At 39.2% G+C, this 15,293-nt stretch overlaps 1 protein-coding gene across 1 annotated transcript in view; it reads right to left on the bottom strand.

Annotated features, from left to right (window-relative positions):
• ZNF385D (zinc finger protein 385D) overlaps positions 1 to 15,293 on the bottom strand; it is a 298,572-nt gene that overhangs the window by 222,408 nt on the left and 60,871 nt on the right. The window contains 1 exon segment of the mRNA XM_030328864.1: positions 556 to 695. Coding sequence (XP_030184724.1) covers positions 556 to 695 — 140 coding nt within the window.

The raw sequence follows: 15,293 nt of genomic DNA, 5'->3' as shown, positions 1-15,293 counted from the left end.
ATGAGGGACCCGAACTCACCGGCTGCGAGATCATGACCTGAGCCGAAGTCGGACGCTTAACTAACTGAGCCACCCAGGCGCCCCAGATTAAGCCTCTTTTAATTTTCCCTTGAAGGAGCCTGGTTCTGGAGACCTTACGTAACCAGGCAGCCAGCTACTTAGTGGCTTTCATATAATTCACTTTATCTGTTGTTGATACAGTAAGACAAAAGTAGTGACTGACTCACCCCTAGCAAATCAAGACCAGTCTTATGGCTATTGGGTCAACTTCTCCCCTTTCCATTCTGCAACGAAGTTACAACCTTGTGGCCAAATGAATTTATTGTTCATAACAAATTCCAAAGGCTCAGCTATAAAAAGGAACCCCATAGCCTCCAATATTGTATTGAAACGACGCTGCAGCAAACTCTCCTTTGAGAAATAACACAATAATGTATATGAGCATTCGCTCAAAAAAATAAAATAACCCTCTCAAAAAAGAAAACCAACGACAACAAAAAACGTACCCCAGGCACTTACCACGGTGACATATGCAAATTTGACCTTGAGACTTACCGCATTAAAATTGGGGAAGAGGTTGACCGCAGCAGTGTCCAGAGGAAAGGGAAGAAAGGGTTTGATATCCAGCGAAGGTTGCAGAGGAGGGGCTGGTGGACGGACCAGGGCTGGGAGAGCAGGGCTCTGGCATGTACCACCTGCAGAGAGGAGAGCAAAGGGAGCCATCAGGGACATGATGCACGTTAAAAAAAAACAACAAAAAACAAAAAACGTTGAGGCGTCCTTTGAGCCCAAAAGGCCGGCTTTGTGGGTTAGTGGAGAAAACAGGCCATGGAGTGTAGTGACCTCAACTGGAAACCGGCCAATGAGCAGATCTGTCATTAGGCAGAGGGAGCCAGCTGAGCTTCTCCCTTCCCCTCCTCAGATATAACTACGTGGTTGTGTAGGTAACAGTTACCCTTTCAAACATTTCATGCTCCCCAACCTATCCTTCCTTTCCTGCCTAAAGCTCTGGGATGGATCCGCAACAAACCCTTCACTGAAATCCCTTGATTCAGAAGGAACACCCTCCACCACACTGCCCTCTCTCTTTGAAAACTAACTTCTGCTCAGAATATGCATCAATTCTAAGCGATTATTTTACAGAACTGCTCTTTTCCAGCATGTCCAAAACTCTGGCAGCAAGATAACATGCACTTGGCATGGAGAAGAAACTTAACCACAAAGACAGGCAGCCATACCTTACTGCCCTGGCAACTGGGAGACTAAAACAAGTGAACCCAGCTACAAACCAAGCAGTCCCTGAACTGTTGAGCACCCCTCAGCTTTGAGCATTCAAGGACTACCTGCCTCCTTCCCAGTCATGAGTAGGTGGAATTTAGAAGGCCACCAATGAGCAAGCAGTGGGAATATCATGCCAACAAAGACACCCTTTGCATACTGGTAGGCAACCAGCTGTTTGCAAAGGAGCACCTTCACCCCTCTCCCCCACTCCCCGTTAGAGAACTCCGTGCACTCAGAAGCTGGAAGGAAAGAAGCACATCCCAGTGTTCAGTCTCCCATATTTTGGTAACATTCCAAAACATCAATTTGCTGTTAATTAAAGGCTGTTTGAATCCTAGGAAACCGTTAAAATATGCCAGCATTCTTCTAATCTGAGAGGCAAGCAACAGACTGTAAAAACCTGCTGGTGAAAATCCAAGAAGCATTAGGAAAACAAAATACAGTGGGAGTTTTCCTTTCTCACGGAAAAGAACTCTAAGAGACAGATGAGACAAGAGAGGCTCATGTCTGCACCACTTTCTTGCCTGCCATTTTGTTTTCAAAACAAAGTAGAGTGAGACCCATAGGAATAAGCTTTAAAAATCTCACAATCGGGGCGCCTGGGTGGCTCAGTCCATTAAGCCCCAACTTCAGCTCAGGTCATGATCGATCTCACAGTTCGTGAGTTCAAGCCCCACATTGGGCTCTGTGCTGACAGCTCAGAGCCTTGAGCCTGCTTCGGATTCTGTGTCTCCCTCTCTCTCCGCCCCACCCTGCTCATGCTCTGTCTCTCTGTCTCAAACATAAATAAACATAAAATAGAAAAAAATTTTTTTTTTAATCTCACAATTAACTCTCTGGTCAGCTGGACGCCGAGCATCATTCTGTCCTCAATCAGTTACTGAACACAAAGTAAACATTCTAAAAATGATTCCCTGATGGCAAATCTAACCCTACTAGACCAGTGGATGACTTAATAACAAGGCAGGTGACTTAATACCTACAACAGAAACCATCAGCACAAGATTTAATTAACCATACCGAAAAACCATTTACTCTCCTGTTTCCAGGTATAAAACCAGCTGGAGCCAAATTAACAAAACCAGTATTTTTCCCACTCTTTTTCACTTCCCTCTTAAAATATTGCTTAACAACAGCAAGGCCAAACACAGCAAGTTTGAATCAGCAAACCAATTAAAATAAAAAGTAGTACAAGCCAGAAAATAGAGGGCAGATGTTGAAACAAACACAGATAAAAGCAAAAAAATAACAAGTCTACAGTCACCAAAGCACAACATAAACTTGTTTTCTTGTCCACCTGTTAGTATTCTGAGTGCGGGTGTCTAAACTTTCTTACAGCATCCATAAAACTTTGGTGATAGGTCTGTCTTGAGTGTAGTATTGCTAAGAATTTCTCTTTCAATAAAAAGTTAAAGAACCAAAATAAATTTCTGGTCAGCACCTCTTCAGAAAACTCAAAGTAAAATATGCCTTGGTGGGTATCAGTGACATGGTTTAACAAGTCCACAAATAGTAGTGAGCTTTAATAAATAACTTCATGTGATTTTTATCTGAGTGACACATCATGCTTTGCAAAAGGTATTCATCTACATCCATCACCGTGCTTGAGCTTAAAAATATCAGAAATTAGGTAAGGACAAACATAATATCATAGAGGGAAAAAAATAAGTTGGAAAACTCCTTAGCTGTTAATGTAGCTTCCATCAAAACATTCCATTCTTATAATTACAAGAATGCAATTCAGCAGGAACATATTTTGTAATTATTTCATTATAAGTCCCCCTCTAGTTCAGGATGTCCAAAAAGGTTAAAGAGACAGTTGAAGCTTATTTATTTTATCCAGCACAGTCAGAGGCACATAGTTGGTTGATTGCTTGGTAAAGTTAATTCCTAACTCTCTTCCCCCAAGATGTGTATTTCATTTACACTTAAGAGGAATGATTCAAGACCTTCTCTTAATGTTGCCACTGGGTTTTCCTTAGTAGGGGATACAAAATATCAAGGAAGAGTCATAACATGTAGGGAACCTAGGCAAACTATCTAAGTCCATCTCTTCCTACCTGTTTTAATAAACCAAGACGACGGTTGGAAAGCAGAGGACATGTCAGTGCATACTTGTGGCTAGTGGCTGTGCAAACACAGGTGTAGTGGATGCTGCGGTGTGCCTCCACACCCCCTTCCCCAGCTCCTGGGAGAGCTGGGAGCGCTGGGAGCTGAGGACTCACACCTGAGATTCTTTACATGAATCGCCTTGGGCGCCGAGGGTGCTGCCTCACCCAAGCTCAAACTCCTCCAGAGTGCAAGGACTGATTAAAACAGGCGTCAGGCCTTCTCCCTTTTGCCTCAAGACAAGACAACTCTGAAGTTCTGATTTCAGTTCCAGACCTCCTCATACGATCTAGGATGGAAGGAGGCCTCTGTTGTGACTGCATCACAGTTCAACTTTTCCCACTGCCCAATCCTGCATGCCTCATTGCTCACAGAAGATGTTCCCCAATAAAGTCTCAGAGTCCACTTCCAGAAGAACTTGGACAGCAGGGCATAACTATTCATGAGTCTAAGTGAAATGTTGACTTGCTTTATTCTAAAATAGATTCATGCTTCTAAATCTATAGTGTTGATATTGAGGAACAAAATTGAAGATACCTCTTAAAAATGATCTGTGACTAACATTTCTTTTTTTTTTTTTTTGAATGTTTATTTATTTTTGAGACAGAGAGAGACAGAGCATGAACGAGGGAGGGCCAGAGAGAGAGGGAGACACAGAATCTGAAGCAGGCTCCAGGCTCTGAGCTGTCAGCACAGAGCCCGACGCGGGGCTCGAACTCATGGACCGTGAGATCATGACCTGAGCCGAGGTCAGATGCTTAACCGACGAAGCCACCCAGGCACCCCTGTGACTAACATTTCTACTTTTAAAATTTGGCTAAGTCCTGAAATATTTCCTTGTACCAATCTGTACAGGCTCAGCAGCAAGAATATTATTTGCAATATCGCAAAATCAAAATCAGCAAATAAAACGTATTTCATTTGTAAAGCAGATTAAAATATTCTCCTTGAGAAGATAGCGATTTCATGTCTTCATTTTTTTTAATAGAAATTATTGCATTTAGGATACAAATACATGTTTATTATTATTTTCCTTATTATGAAATTGTCTTAACAATAGTAAGCATTAAAATACCTAATGAACTTGTAGGTATTTCTATACGTTAAAAAGAGTAGCTTCGTGGGGCCCTTGGATGCCCAGTTGGTTAAGTGTCTGACTCTTGGTTTTGGCTCAGGTCATGATTTCAAGGCTCATGGGTTCAAGCCCAATGCTGAAAAAATCCATTTGGGATTTTTCTCTCTCCCTCTCTCTCTGCCCCTCCCTCTCGCTCTTAAGTGTGCTCTCTCCCTCCATCTCAAAATAAATATACTTAAAAAAAAAAAGAGTAGCTTTGTTGTTACTGTTTACCAACAGTGTCACTTCATTCCTTGGAATGTCACACTTCTGGAAATATTGGTACTCTTAATTTGAGGAAAGCATTTTGAAACCTCCATGAGTAGAGACTGAAAAAATGTTAAGTTCACGCCTTTTTTATTTGAAACTCTGTGTATATATGTCTAGTAACATATATATCAAAGCCTAGGAAATTTTAACATACACAGGCTTAACAAATTAAACTTAACAAATTATTCTGAATTCAGAGCAGTTAATCTCTCTATATACCAAATTTCTAATATACCTTTAAAGTCAAAAAATTAAAAAAAAAAATCATTGAGTATCAAATGTTAGACATTAAGGTATTAAGTAAATAAGATAATCATTAAAGCTCACAAAATTTCCTCTGTGCCTTTTGTATATTTATTTCTGTTAGTTTACATTTAGAATTTAGAATTGAACTATAGAGCAAACACTAAATATCACTTTGGTCTATTCACAAGACAGTTGTATATTTACAAAAGTACAAACTTGTGAATTTTAAAAAATACGAAAGTAACCTATTTGTTAATAGAGTATTTTTTAACTGAAAGGTTTGAGTTCTTTTATTTTTTTTAATTTTTTATTTTTTAAAATTTACACCCAAATTAGTTAGCATATAGTGCCACAATGATTTCAGGAGTAGATTCCTTAGTGCTCCTTGCCCATTTAGCCCATCGCCCTCCCCCCACCCCTCCAGTAACCCTCAGTTTGTTCTCCGTATTTATGAGTCTCTTCTGTTATGCCCCTCCCTGTTTTTATATTATTTTTGTTTCGCTTCCCTTATGTTCATCTGTTTTGTCTCTTAAAGTCCTCATATGAGTGAAGTCATATGATATTTGTCTTTCTCTGATTAATTTCACTTAGCATAATACCCTCCAGTTTCAACCATGTAGTTGCAAATGGCAAGATTTCATTCTTTTTGATTGCCGAGTCATACTCCACTGTATAAATATACCCCATCTTCTTTATCCATTCATTCATCGATGGACATTTGGGCTCTTTCCATACTGTGGCTATTGTTGATAGTGCTGCTATAAACATGGGGTGGGTGCACGTGTCCCTTAGAAACAGCACACCTGTATCCTGTGGATAAATGCCTAGTAGTGCAATTGCTGGGTCGTAGGGTAGTTCTATTTTTAGTTTTTTGAGGAACCTCCATACTGTTTTCCAGAGTGGCCGCATCAGCTTGCATCCCAATCAGAGTATTTTTAATAAAGATTATGGGGCAGAGTAACAGATGTGCACCTCAAATGTTTGTATTTTTGAAAATCAAATGAAAATATAGATTTGGAAATGTCTGTTTTAATAATTCATACAGAAACAGAGGAATTCTAAGACACTGGTTGCTACTTGAAGCTTATCATATTAGAGACAACATATATACAGTGCCTAGCACAATGCCTGCCCGATATTGGTGCTCACTGGGTGAGGCATATATGTTTTAATGAACCTAATAAATTGCAAAGGAACTTCCCAAGTTCGTGAAGACACAAACCGCGGTCTCTGAAAGCAGTCAATCAAGACAAGTTTAAAAGCATGTTCCTATCCTTCACTTTGTTTATTTTGATCCCTGCAGAAAGAAAGTCTTCACAAAGAGGATACTTTGTCAATCAATATTCTGAAATGCTCCATCAGAGTGCTCAGTGTTCTTTCTGTAATGTAACACTTTAACCTTGAACTTCTGCATTTAATCCATTCAGGGTTTATCAATCACAGATGTTCTGCCTGACAGCTTAACCTACTAGTTAATCTTTCATTTCTCCAAATGATAAAACCAAAGTTCAAAATAATCAAGGGCTGATGCTATTAAATATTCAAAATAGTGTAGGCTTCAGAACTGATTTCCTGATGGGATAAATAATTTCTATAGTATCTATTTCCTTATTTCCTTATTATATATATGTGTATATACACACACATACATATGTATGTATATATACAAATTTAATTATATACTTTTATTTATTAAATATATGCATATTAATTTTTGTATTAAATACATGATTATATGTATGTGTATATATATATACACACTTAACTATAGTATATATGTGTATATATATGTATATGTATATGTGTGTGTGTGTGTATATATATATATATATATTTCAATAGTGACCTATGATTAAACTACTAAACCACTCAGAATATTCATACCTAACAGGGAAACATCAAGAGCATTTTATATAATACCAAGTCCTAAATAGTTACTTGTGAAGCAACTACTTTCATACACATGAAACACTATTCCATCCATCGCAGGAGGGAATGGAAAGGTGCACTAGGAATTCTGGGGTCTATGTGACCGTAGGCAAGAAATTTACATCTGATCCCAAGAACATGAACTGAAACACAAATGATGGATTGTGGGCATAAAGGTAAAATTTGATCTGACACAAAACACTGGCCATGGAGTGCTGTGGTTAGTGAAATCTGCCAGCCAGGTGGGCGGGAGTGAGCGACGTAGAGGATATAATAGCTACATTTTATAAATCTATTGAGTAACTGCATGGACTAGCTCGGCTCTCCGTTAATTCCTTTAAAATGCCCAACAACAAACTGATGTTTACCAGAGGGGAGGTGGGTGGGGGGAATGGGTTAAGCAGGTGACGGGGATTAAGGAAGCACTTGTGATGAGCACCAGGTGTTGAATGAAGTGTTGAATCACTGAATTGTACACCTGAAACTAGCATTACACTGTATGTTAACTAACTGGAATTTAAATAAAAACTTAAAAAAATAACAATATAAAAAAAAGAATAAAATGCACAATTCTTCTATGTATCTATTACAATACTCAATTTACAAACTCAAAAGCCAAAAGCTCCAGGAAGCAAAGTATCTTACCGAAAGTCACACGGGTAAGAAATGGAGTTTGTTGTGAGTAGTAGGGACCTGAATAATTTTCAAAGCACTGATGCAAACAGCTTTTAAGTTAAAACAACCACAAAAACAAACAAAATAACAACAACAACAACAACAAAAACACTCTACAAAGTCAGTTTTGCCATATAAGGCAAGCCAGCTCCTTAGCAACTGGATATAATGCATTAAAATGAGAAATCTTGATTTTTTTATTGCTACTCAAAAAAAAAATCAAGCCTTTGATTTACATTCCTTGTAAAGGCTATGATAAGGGAATATTCAGTATTTATCACAGATATTTATCTACCATGGGAACATCCTGGCACTGCCCTGTATTTGAGAAAGAATCCAGAAGGCCATGCATATCATATCAAATATGTTTCAAAAGCCCTCAAGTTTGCATTCTTTAACATCTACTTGCCAACTCAGAAAAATAAATATGTGTTTGTTGTATTCCTTTGTGTTACTGCCTCTCAAATACTCAAGGTTGTTGGCTGGGTAATACAATGTTGTGATGATTTTTCAACTTTCTGGCTAGAAAACTGTATGTTTACTATGTTTCCTTACACAGTGATCCCAACTCCCACTCAGTTTTGATCTTTGTTTAAATATGGTTCCCAAGTGAATGATAAAACTAGAAACTTATTTTGAAATAAAATATGAATTTAGTGTGATTTGGTCACAATTGTTCTTTTATTGCCTTCATTTCCTCCCTGTTTACATTGTTGATTTCCCTACTAGGTTTTGGAAAGTTGACCCAGCACTTTCTCCCTCAGGATGAAGGTCCTCATTGGCCTAAAGTGACTTGTCCTTGGCAGGTCAATTCAAATGTTAAAAGCAAGTTCGGATCCACAAGGCAAGTGGCAGCACTAAGCCACACAGGATGGTGGCTCTCAGCTCACATCCTGTTCTCGATTGACCACAGAGAAGAATGAGGTGAGAATGGGGGTATGAGTCAGGGCGACTGCAGCATCATTCTGGAAACACTGATTCAGAAACATTAGCCCAAGTCAGTGGTCAGAACTGCATCTTTAACCATGACAGAAAACACATGTGAGCAAGCTGTATTTTCCCTTTATCAAATTCTTCATTTACTCATCTTAAGTGTGGTATTTAAGTATCCCAGTAAGTCACCTCAAAACTCGTTTTGGAAGGAACCTACAAAGGACTAGCTAACATTGTTTTCTCTGTCACTGTCAGTGAACACCATGACCAAAATTTAAAAAAAAAAAAAAAAGACAAAGCTATTATCTCATTGCCAATATCATGAGTCAAGTCTTCACTAGAAGAAAAGTTGGATCTTGCATTTATTTAACTAACTTTCATGACAATTTCTGGTGCCTGGGAAACACTAGAGAAGATTTTGTTAGGAATGCCAGAGTTAGGAGATTTAGACTTTTAACCCTGTATTTCAGCCCCTTTGTCAACGGGTGCATAACTCAGGACAAGTACCTCCTCCCAAGAAGTCAAAAGATTTTGCCTGAAAAATTCCTCTCAATGCAGTACCAATTCCTCATGAGGAATTTCCCAACATTTAATTTCACAAAATAAATTATAAGTAATAATAAAGATGCTCTGGTACCAAGCTGTCCAACATGGTAGTCATTAGGGTGTATGGCTATGTTATTTTTTTTTTAATATTTATTTAGAGAGAGAGGGAGAGAGAGAGAAAGAACATGCAAGTGGGGAGAAGGGGAGAGAGAGAGAGAGAGAGAGAGAGAGAGAGAGAGAGAGAGAGAGAGAATCCTAAGCAGGATCCATGCTCAGCACTGAGCCAGATGTGGGGCTTGATCCTATGACTGAGATCATGACCTGAGCTGAAATCAAGAATCAGACACTCAGCTGACTGAGCCACCCAGTGCTCCCTGTGTGGCTACTTTAAATAAAAAATTAGTAAAATTAAAAATTCAGTTTTCTCAGTCACACTAGCCACATCTAAACGCTCAATAGTCACATGAGGATAGAGGCTACCATGTTGCATATGGCAATTAGAAAGCCTTTCTATTATCACAGATGGTTCTACTGGCATTACAGCTACAGTGAAATGCCGACATTTTTGAGTGATGAATAATTTACAGATAAGTTTCCTGGTATAGTCTGTTTCAGAATGCATTGCTGATAAGAGAGAAAGTCTTGCTTTGTCCTCGTTTCTTCTCCTTCTGCAATTAGGGAGAACTTTCCAAGAGCCAAATGTGGGCACTGTCAGAAGGCAGACACTGTTGCAATCATACCAGAAAGGATTACTTGTCCACTCCTGGAGAAGACAACGGCCAATATGAATCTTTATGTGTGATCAATGATGATAGTACTCAAAGGGAAACCTAATTTAAAAAAAATGTTTAATGCTGAAATCAATAGTAATGAATAATGAGTGCTTTGGATAAAAAAGATACCACATCTTCAAACCGAGGATGCAAAAAGTGTCAGTCCTGGGGCAAATGAATGTTTATTAATATCTGATAATCTTTGAGAGTGCTATCACAAAGCTTTTATTTCATGAAACAAAGTGTCTCACAATGCAGTTTCACTAATAGCCAAGTGCGGAAATCCAGCTAATGTAGGCAGTTAAACCTGCCTAGCTACATCTGTCTCTCAGGGTAATTTTGCTCATAATGTCTAGGCTTTAGTCATCTCACTCTAGAGAGGGAAAAAAAAATGATGCTGAAGTCTTGTTACTTGGCATTGCTTTTCCACGATCTGTGACTTTCAACTGGGACTTGCCTGCATGAAATTTGCTATGCCAATGGTGCTGGGCATGTGTTCCTCCAAAGCCTGATAAATATCTTCCCTCCTGTTTTTGTTTTTTCCCTTTGCTTTTGTTTTTTTCCCACATGACATAATTGTGTTACGTTTATATGTAACATGTCCCAGCTCTAGCCAATGTGCATAGGTAGTCAATGTGGTATTAATGAAACATCTCCTGAGCTTAAACGGTTTAGTGTGTTCTCCCAGTAGCATTAAAATGAGTTAAATAAGAGGTGCCGGGGTGGCTCAGTTGGTTAAGTGTGTGACTCTTGGTTTCGGCTCAGGTCACGAGCTCACAGTTTGTGAGTTCGAGTCCCACATCAGGCTCTGCACTGACAGCATGGAGGCTGCTTGGGATACTCTCTCTCCCTGTCTCTGCCCTTCCCCTGCTCTCCACGTGCCTGTGTGTGCATGCACTTCCTCTCTCTCTCTCTCTCAAAAATAAGTAAACATTTGAAAAAATGAGTTAAATAAGAATTGCACACCACCTTCATTTATCTTAAGTAGTGTTTTCACTATGCAGATGGTGAAGCTATTAAGTTGACTTGAAGTTTTTGCCATAATGAGCCTGAAGCAGAAGTGGAAAAGTAGCCATTGGATAAGAGGGACGACTGCTTAGAAGCAGGTTTTGAGTGGATTTCACTCTGAGCAAGCACTGGAGTCGTCAGGTAGGAAATTAAGTCACGGACATGGAAAAGATTTCCTTAGGAAAGTGTAGAAGAGGCTGGGTCTAAGCCTGAGCCTCGACCATCTTTAGCCCATTGAGGAAGACAGAGTAGGACTGGCGAAATTGCTCGACAGAAGGCAGAGAACGCACCTGCCCAGAGGCAAACTCACCAGCAACTTCCTGGAAAAACTAGAACAGAAATGGGAACTAAACAGAGTTTATTGGTGTTTTTTTTTTTTTTAACGTTTTATTTATTTTTGGGACAGAGAGAGACAGAGCATGAACGGGGGAGGGGCAGAGAGAGAGGGAGACACAGAATCGGAAACAAGCTCCAGGCTCTGAGCCATCAGCCCAGAGCCTGACGCGGGGCTCGAACTCACGGACCGCGAGATCGTGACCTGGCTGAAGTCCGACACTTAACCGACTGCGCCACCCAGGCGCCCCTATTGGTGTTTTTTGATAAAAGGTCAGGAACATTTTATCGTATGTTTTTAGTCCAATTAAACTTCCATTGTTGATTTTTTTCTTTAAAAAAACTAAATTCATGGTCCAAGCATAAAATGCTCTAAGCTGTTTATAACCTAATTTCATTAGCATTTTTTCTCTACCTAAGTTGCTTAACCATGGATTTCATTTTTTAAGTGTGAATTTTTTCTATCTTTTAAACAACTCCCCTTTCCTCCATCAACCTAAAAGCAATTACATTTCAGCTCCTACACATGGGGCACTGTGCTGAGTACTCTACACAGTGTATCCCCTTTTGTCCTTTCATAGCCTTGTGAATTAAAAAAAAAAAAAGAATAATGATGAGGCTAAGACAATTGCTCAAGGTCACAGCCTTAGTAACGTGTAAGGCCAAATTTTGACACCAAAAATTCTGTTCCCAGAGTCTAAGCCATTATAGCCACATTTTATTCAGATATTGCCATTTCTTTTGATGACGTATAACAGAGAAAAACAAATTCTATACACAAAAAACTGATTTCAATTAAACTTTGCCAAGGCAACTCAAATCAGTGTATCCTGAGAGGGACTCATTTGTAAGGCACTGGATTATTGAAGAAGCAATTTCAGTTTCGTGCTCCACTGGTGCTTATAATCCAGTATATTGCATATTATGCATATACTGAGTCTACCAGATACCATAATCCAATAGACTGAACGTTTGTGTCCACCATAAATTAGAAACCCAGCTCCCACCCTGATGATATTTAGAGGTGGACCTTTGGGCGGCGATTCGGTCCTGAGGGTGGAGCCCTCAAGAATGGCATTAGTATCTTTATGAAAGAGGCCCCAGAAAGATCCCCGCCCCTTCCAGGTGTGTGGGAGACGCCTTAGAATCAAAAAGTAGGCCTTGTCAGATAGATACTGAACCCATCTGCGCTTTGATCTCGGACTTCCCGGCTTCCAGAACTGTGAGGAATAAACGTCTGTTGATTATAAGCCACCCAGCCTGTTCTGTTACAGCCATCTGAATGAACCAACCAGATACATTTACCCAAAGATATCCCACTTTTTCTGTTTAAATTAACCTGTTATGGGTTTAGTTCTCCTTTTCACACGATCTACACAGTCCAGAAGAGCATAGACGAAGTTAGATTTACATCCATCCTAATTAATTCTATTGAACCTAAGAGTAGTATCTCCTAGAGCATTCACTTGATTGTGAATGTTTTCATTCAACGTTTCACTGTGATCATTCAACGTTTCACTGTGATCCCCCCCCCCCCAACACACATTTCAATTGAATTTTCTTTCATAATAGTCATGACGCAAAATTCCTAGGAAATGCGACTGGAGTTAGCATTGGGTAACATTTAGAAATAACCACAGAAGAGACCATGTCACTGTCACCATCACCTAATTAAATAAAATATATTAGAAACAGCGATGATCACATTTTGGCCGTCTTAAGGAGCCTACACTTAGCACACTCCATTCGTAGTATCCATTAGCTTCTAAGGTTTAGAACTGTGAGTTCTGGTTTCCATTGCTTTGGTGAACATTCTTACAAACTCTGTAATAGCAAAAAGAAATTCTTATTTCAGTTTCCTCAAGAACATTCCCTGCGGAGCTGACATGCGCTCTGTTTAGTCTCGGCCTCAATGGGATTGTTTCTTCTGGCAGGTTTTGCTTAAAACAAACCTAACTTTATATTTTCTTTTAATTCTGAAACATTTAGTTCTTGGAAAAGATGTAAAATCAGTTACTAATGGAATTGTAGTAATTATGGTGTCCTGAAAATGACTGGCTTTAAAATGGAAGAGAAATAAAATACTTATCAGTGACTGCAAGCGGGAAGATACACATAGGCATTTTTTAAAAAATTTTTATAAGAAGTCCTGTTATCTTGAGCATTTATTATATTCTAGGTTCTTTTTTCTATACATTATTTTTGTAAACAATGAAGATATCCTTGTTCTCATTATACAGGTGAAGAAACAGAGGCTTAGTGGGATCCATTTACTGAAGATAAACCACCTTAAGTGGTACAGCCGAGAAGTATTAGAAACCAGAGATGTCTGATTCCAAAGCCCATATTCTTTGATTATAGTACAGTGTTCTTCCTCTCAAAACCTACCACGTTGTGATTCTCACCAATCTGATAAAGGTATTGATGGAAACAGAGATTGCCTCTGAGTAAAGGATCTGTTTTCACATTCAAATAGCCAGGAAGGAGCCGAAACAGGATTTACAAATCCAGAAAAAAACAAAACAAAACAAAACCCAGAAACTGCTTATAGCCTCAGGGAGGAGAAAGTCATCATACCAAGGTTATGGAGTCATCATCAAAATGCAACACATAATGAAAAGGGACCTCTGTATTGTGATACATAAAAGACATCATAAAAATACTGCAGTTAAATACGAGGACTAAAACAAAACTAAAATGAAGGGGAAAAAAATAACCAGTGGGAGCTGTTACTTCTGGGAGCCACGTTGGTAAAGATGATGGGCGTTAAAGGGTCAGTTTGAGAGGGTCTGCTGGAGTGGCCTTGAGCTCAGAGAATACCAGGCACTGACCAAAAGTCCAAGAACGGAGACCAAAGTAAAGAGGAGAACACCACAGGTTTTTTCTGGCCGCCATGATCAACGTCTCACCTTCCTGTGAACTGCAGCCTAAAATACATAGTTACTCACTTGCCTTGAGGTACATACACATCTTGATTTGTGCTACCAATACCTATTGGTTTGAGTCAACTCAGACTCAAGCCAGAACCGACAGATGTAGGTATGGCATCAAAGAAAGTGTCTCTGATTTTTCTTTGACCACGGATTTACTAGAAGTTCGTCTTCTTACTAGAAGAACGAGAATGTGAATATCCAGATAGCATAGGCCTAAATGAATTTTGAAGAGAAATATTTAATTTAGCAATTAGGAAAAAATATACCAGTAATTTAATTGTACTCTGCTGGTTTGTGGTGGCCTACATACAGTGAATTATTCAATTTCAAACAACAATAATAAATATTAAAATAATAATAATAACCACTCTCAATTTTTCAGTGCTTTATATACAGGTAGGATTTTAATTTTCACAATCTGTTAACTCAATAATTTAATATTTGTAGTAGTGAAACTGAGGCTGTATGAAATTAAGTACTCTGTAGCAGCTAATTCAGAGTAGGAAGGCAAACAGAGATTGATTGATTTCAATATTCCTGCTCTTGGTAAAGATCATATTCTATCCATTGTCCCCATAAGCCAAGGATACAAATCCATGATACTGCTTTCTTTTCTAGTACTCAAGACATAGTTACCAATCAATCATGTATCTAGTAGGCCTCCTTACCCTTCCAGCACGACACGATGGTATCTCATCCACTTGGTCAAAGTTTGCTCCCCCCAACATGATACTCAAAATGACCTAAACACAATGACATTAGGGCATCCTAAACTCTACTATTATCAGTCAGGTTCAAAGATACATGGAAATGCTTTGCAAGCATGGGAAGATGGGTAGTGAAATCACACCCATGGGTGTCCTTATACCAAGCCATTTGGTGAACAGTTCAGCCTTCTCTGGGTTAGAATCTGGTGAGAGGGTTAAGAAGGGCCATTTGACTTTTCTGCCAAAGCTTGCCCAGGTTATGAGGACAACTGGAGATCTGTACCTGCTTCTCAGTAAGTAGGAGACTTCCAGGGTTTGGCTTTCTGCAACAGTGACTGTTGACATAGTTAAGACGTTCTGTTGAGACCCCCCTCACATCTCAGATGTCACTGAACACCTTGAGAACATGCAGCTTCCTTATAGCTATTCTTCCTCA

This window comes from Lynx canadensis, chromosome C2 (assembly GCF_007474595.2).
Source record: "Lynx canadensis isolate LIC74 chromosome C2, mLynCan4.pri.v2, whole genome shotgun sequence".
Taxonomy (NCBI): Eukaryota; Metazoa; Chordata; class Mammalia; order Carnivora; family Felidae; genus Lynx; species Lynx canadensis.
The sequence above is the reverse complement of the archived record's forward strand: the minus strand, read 5'-3'. Positions and strand labels throughout refer to the sequence as shown.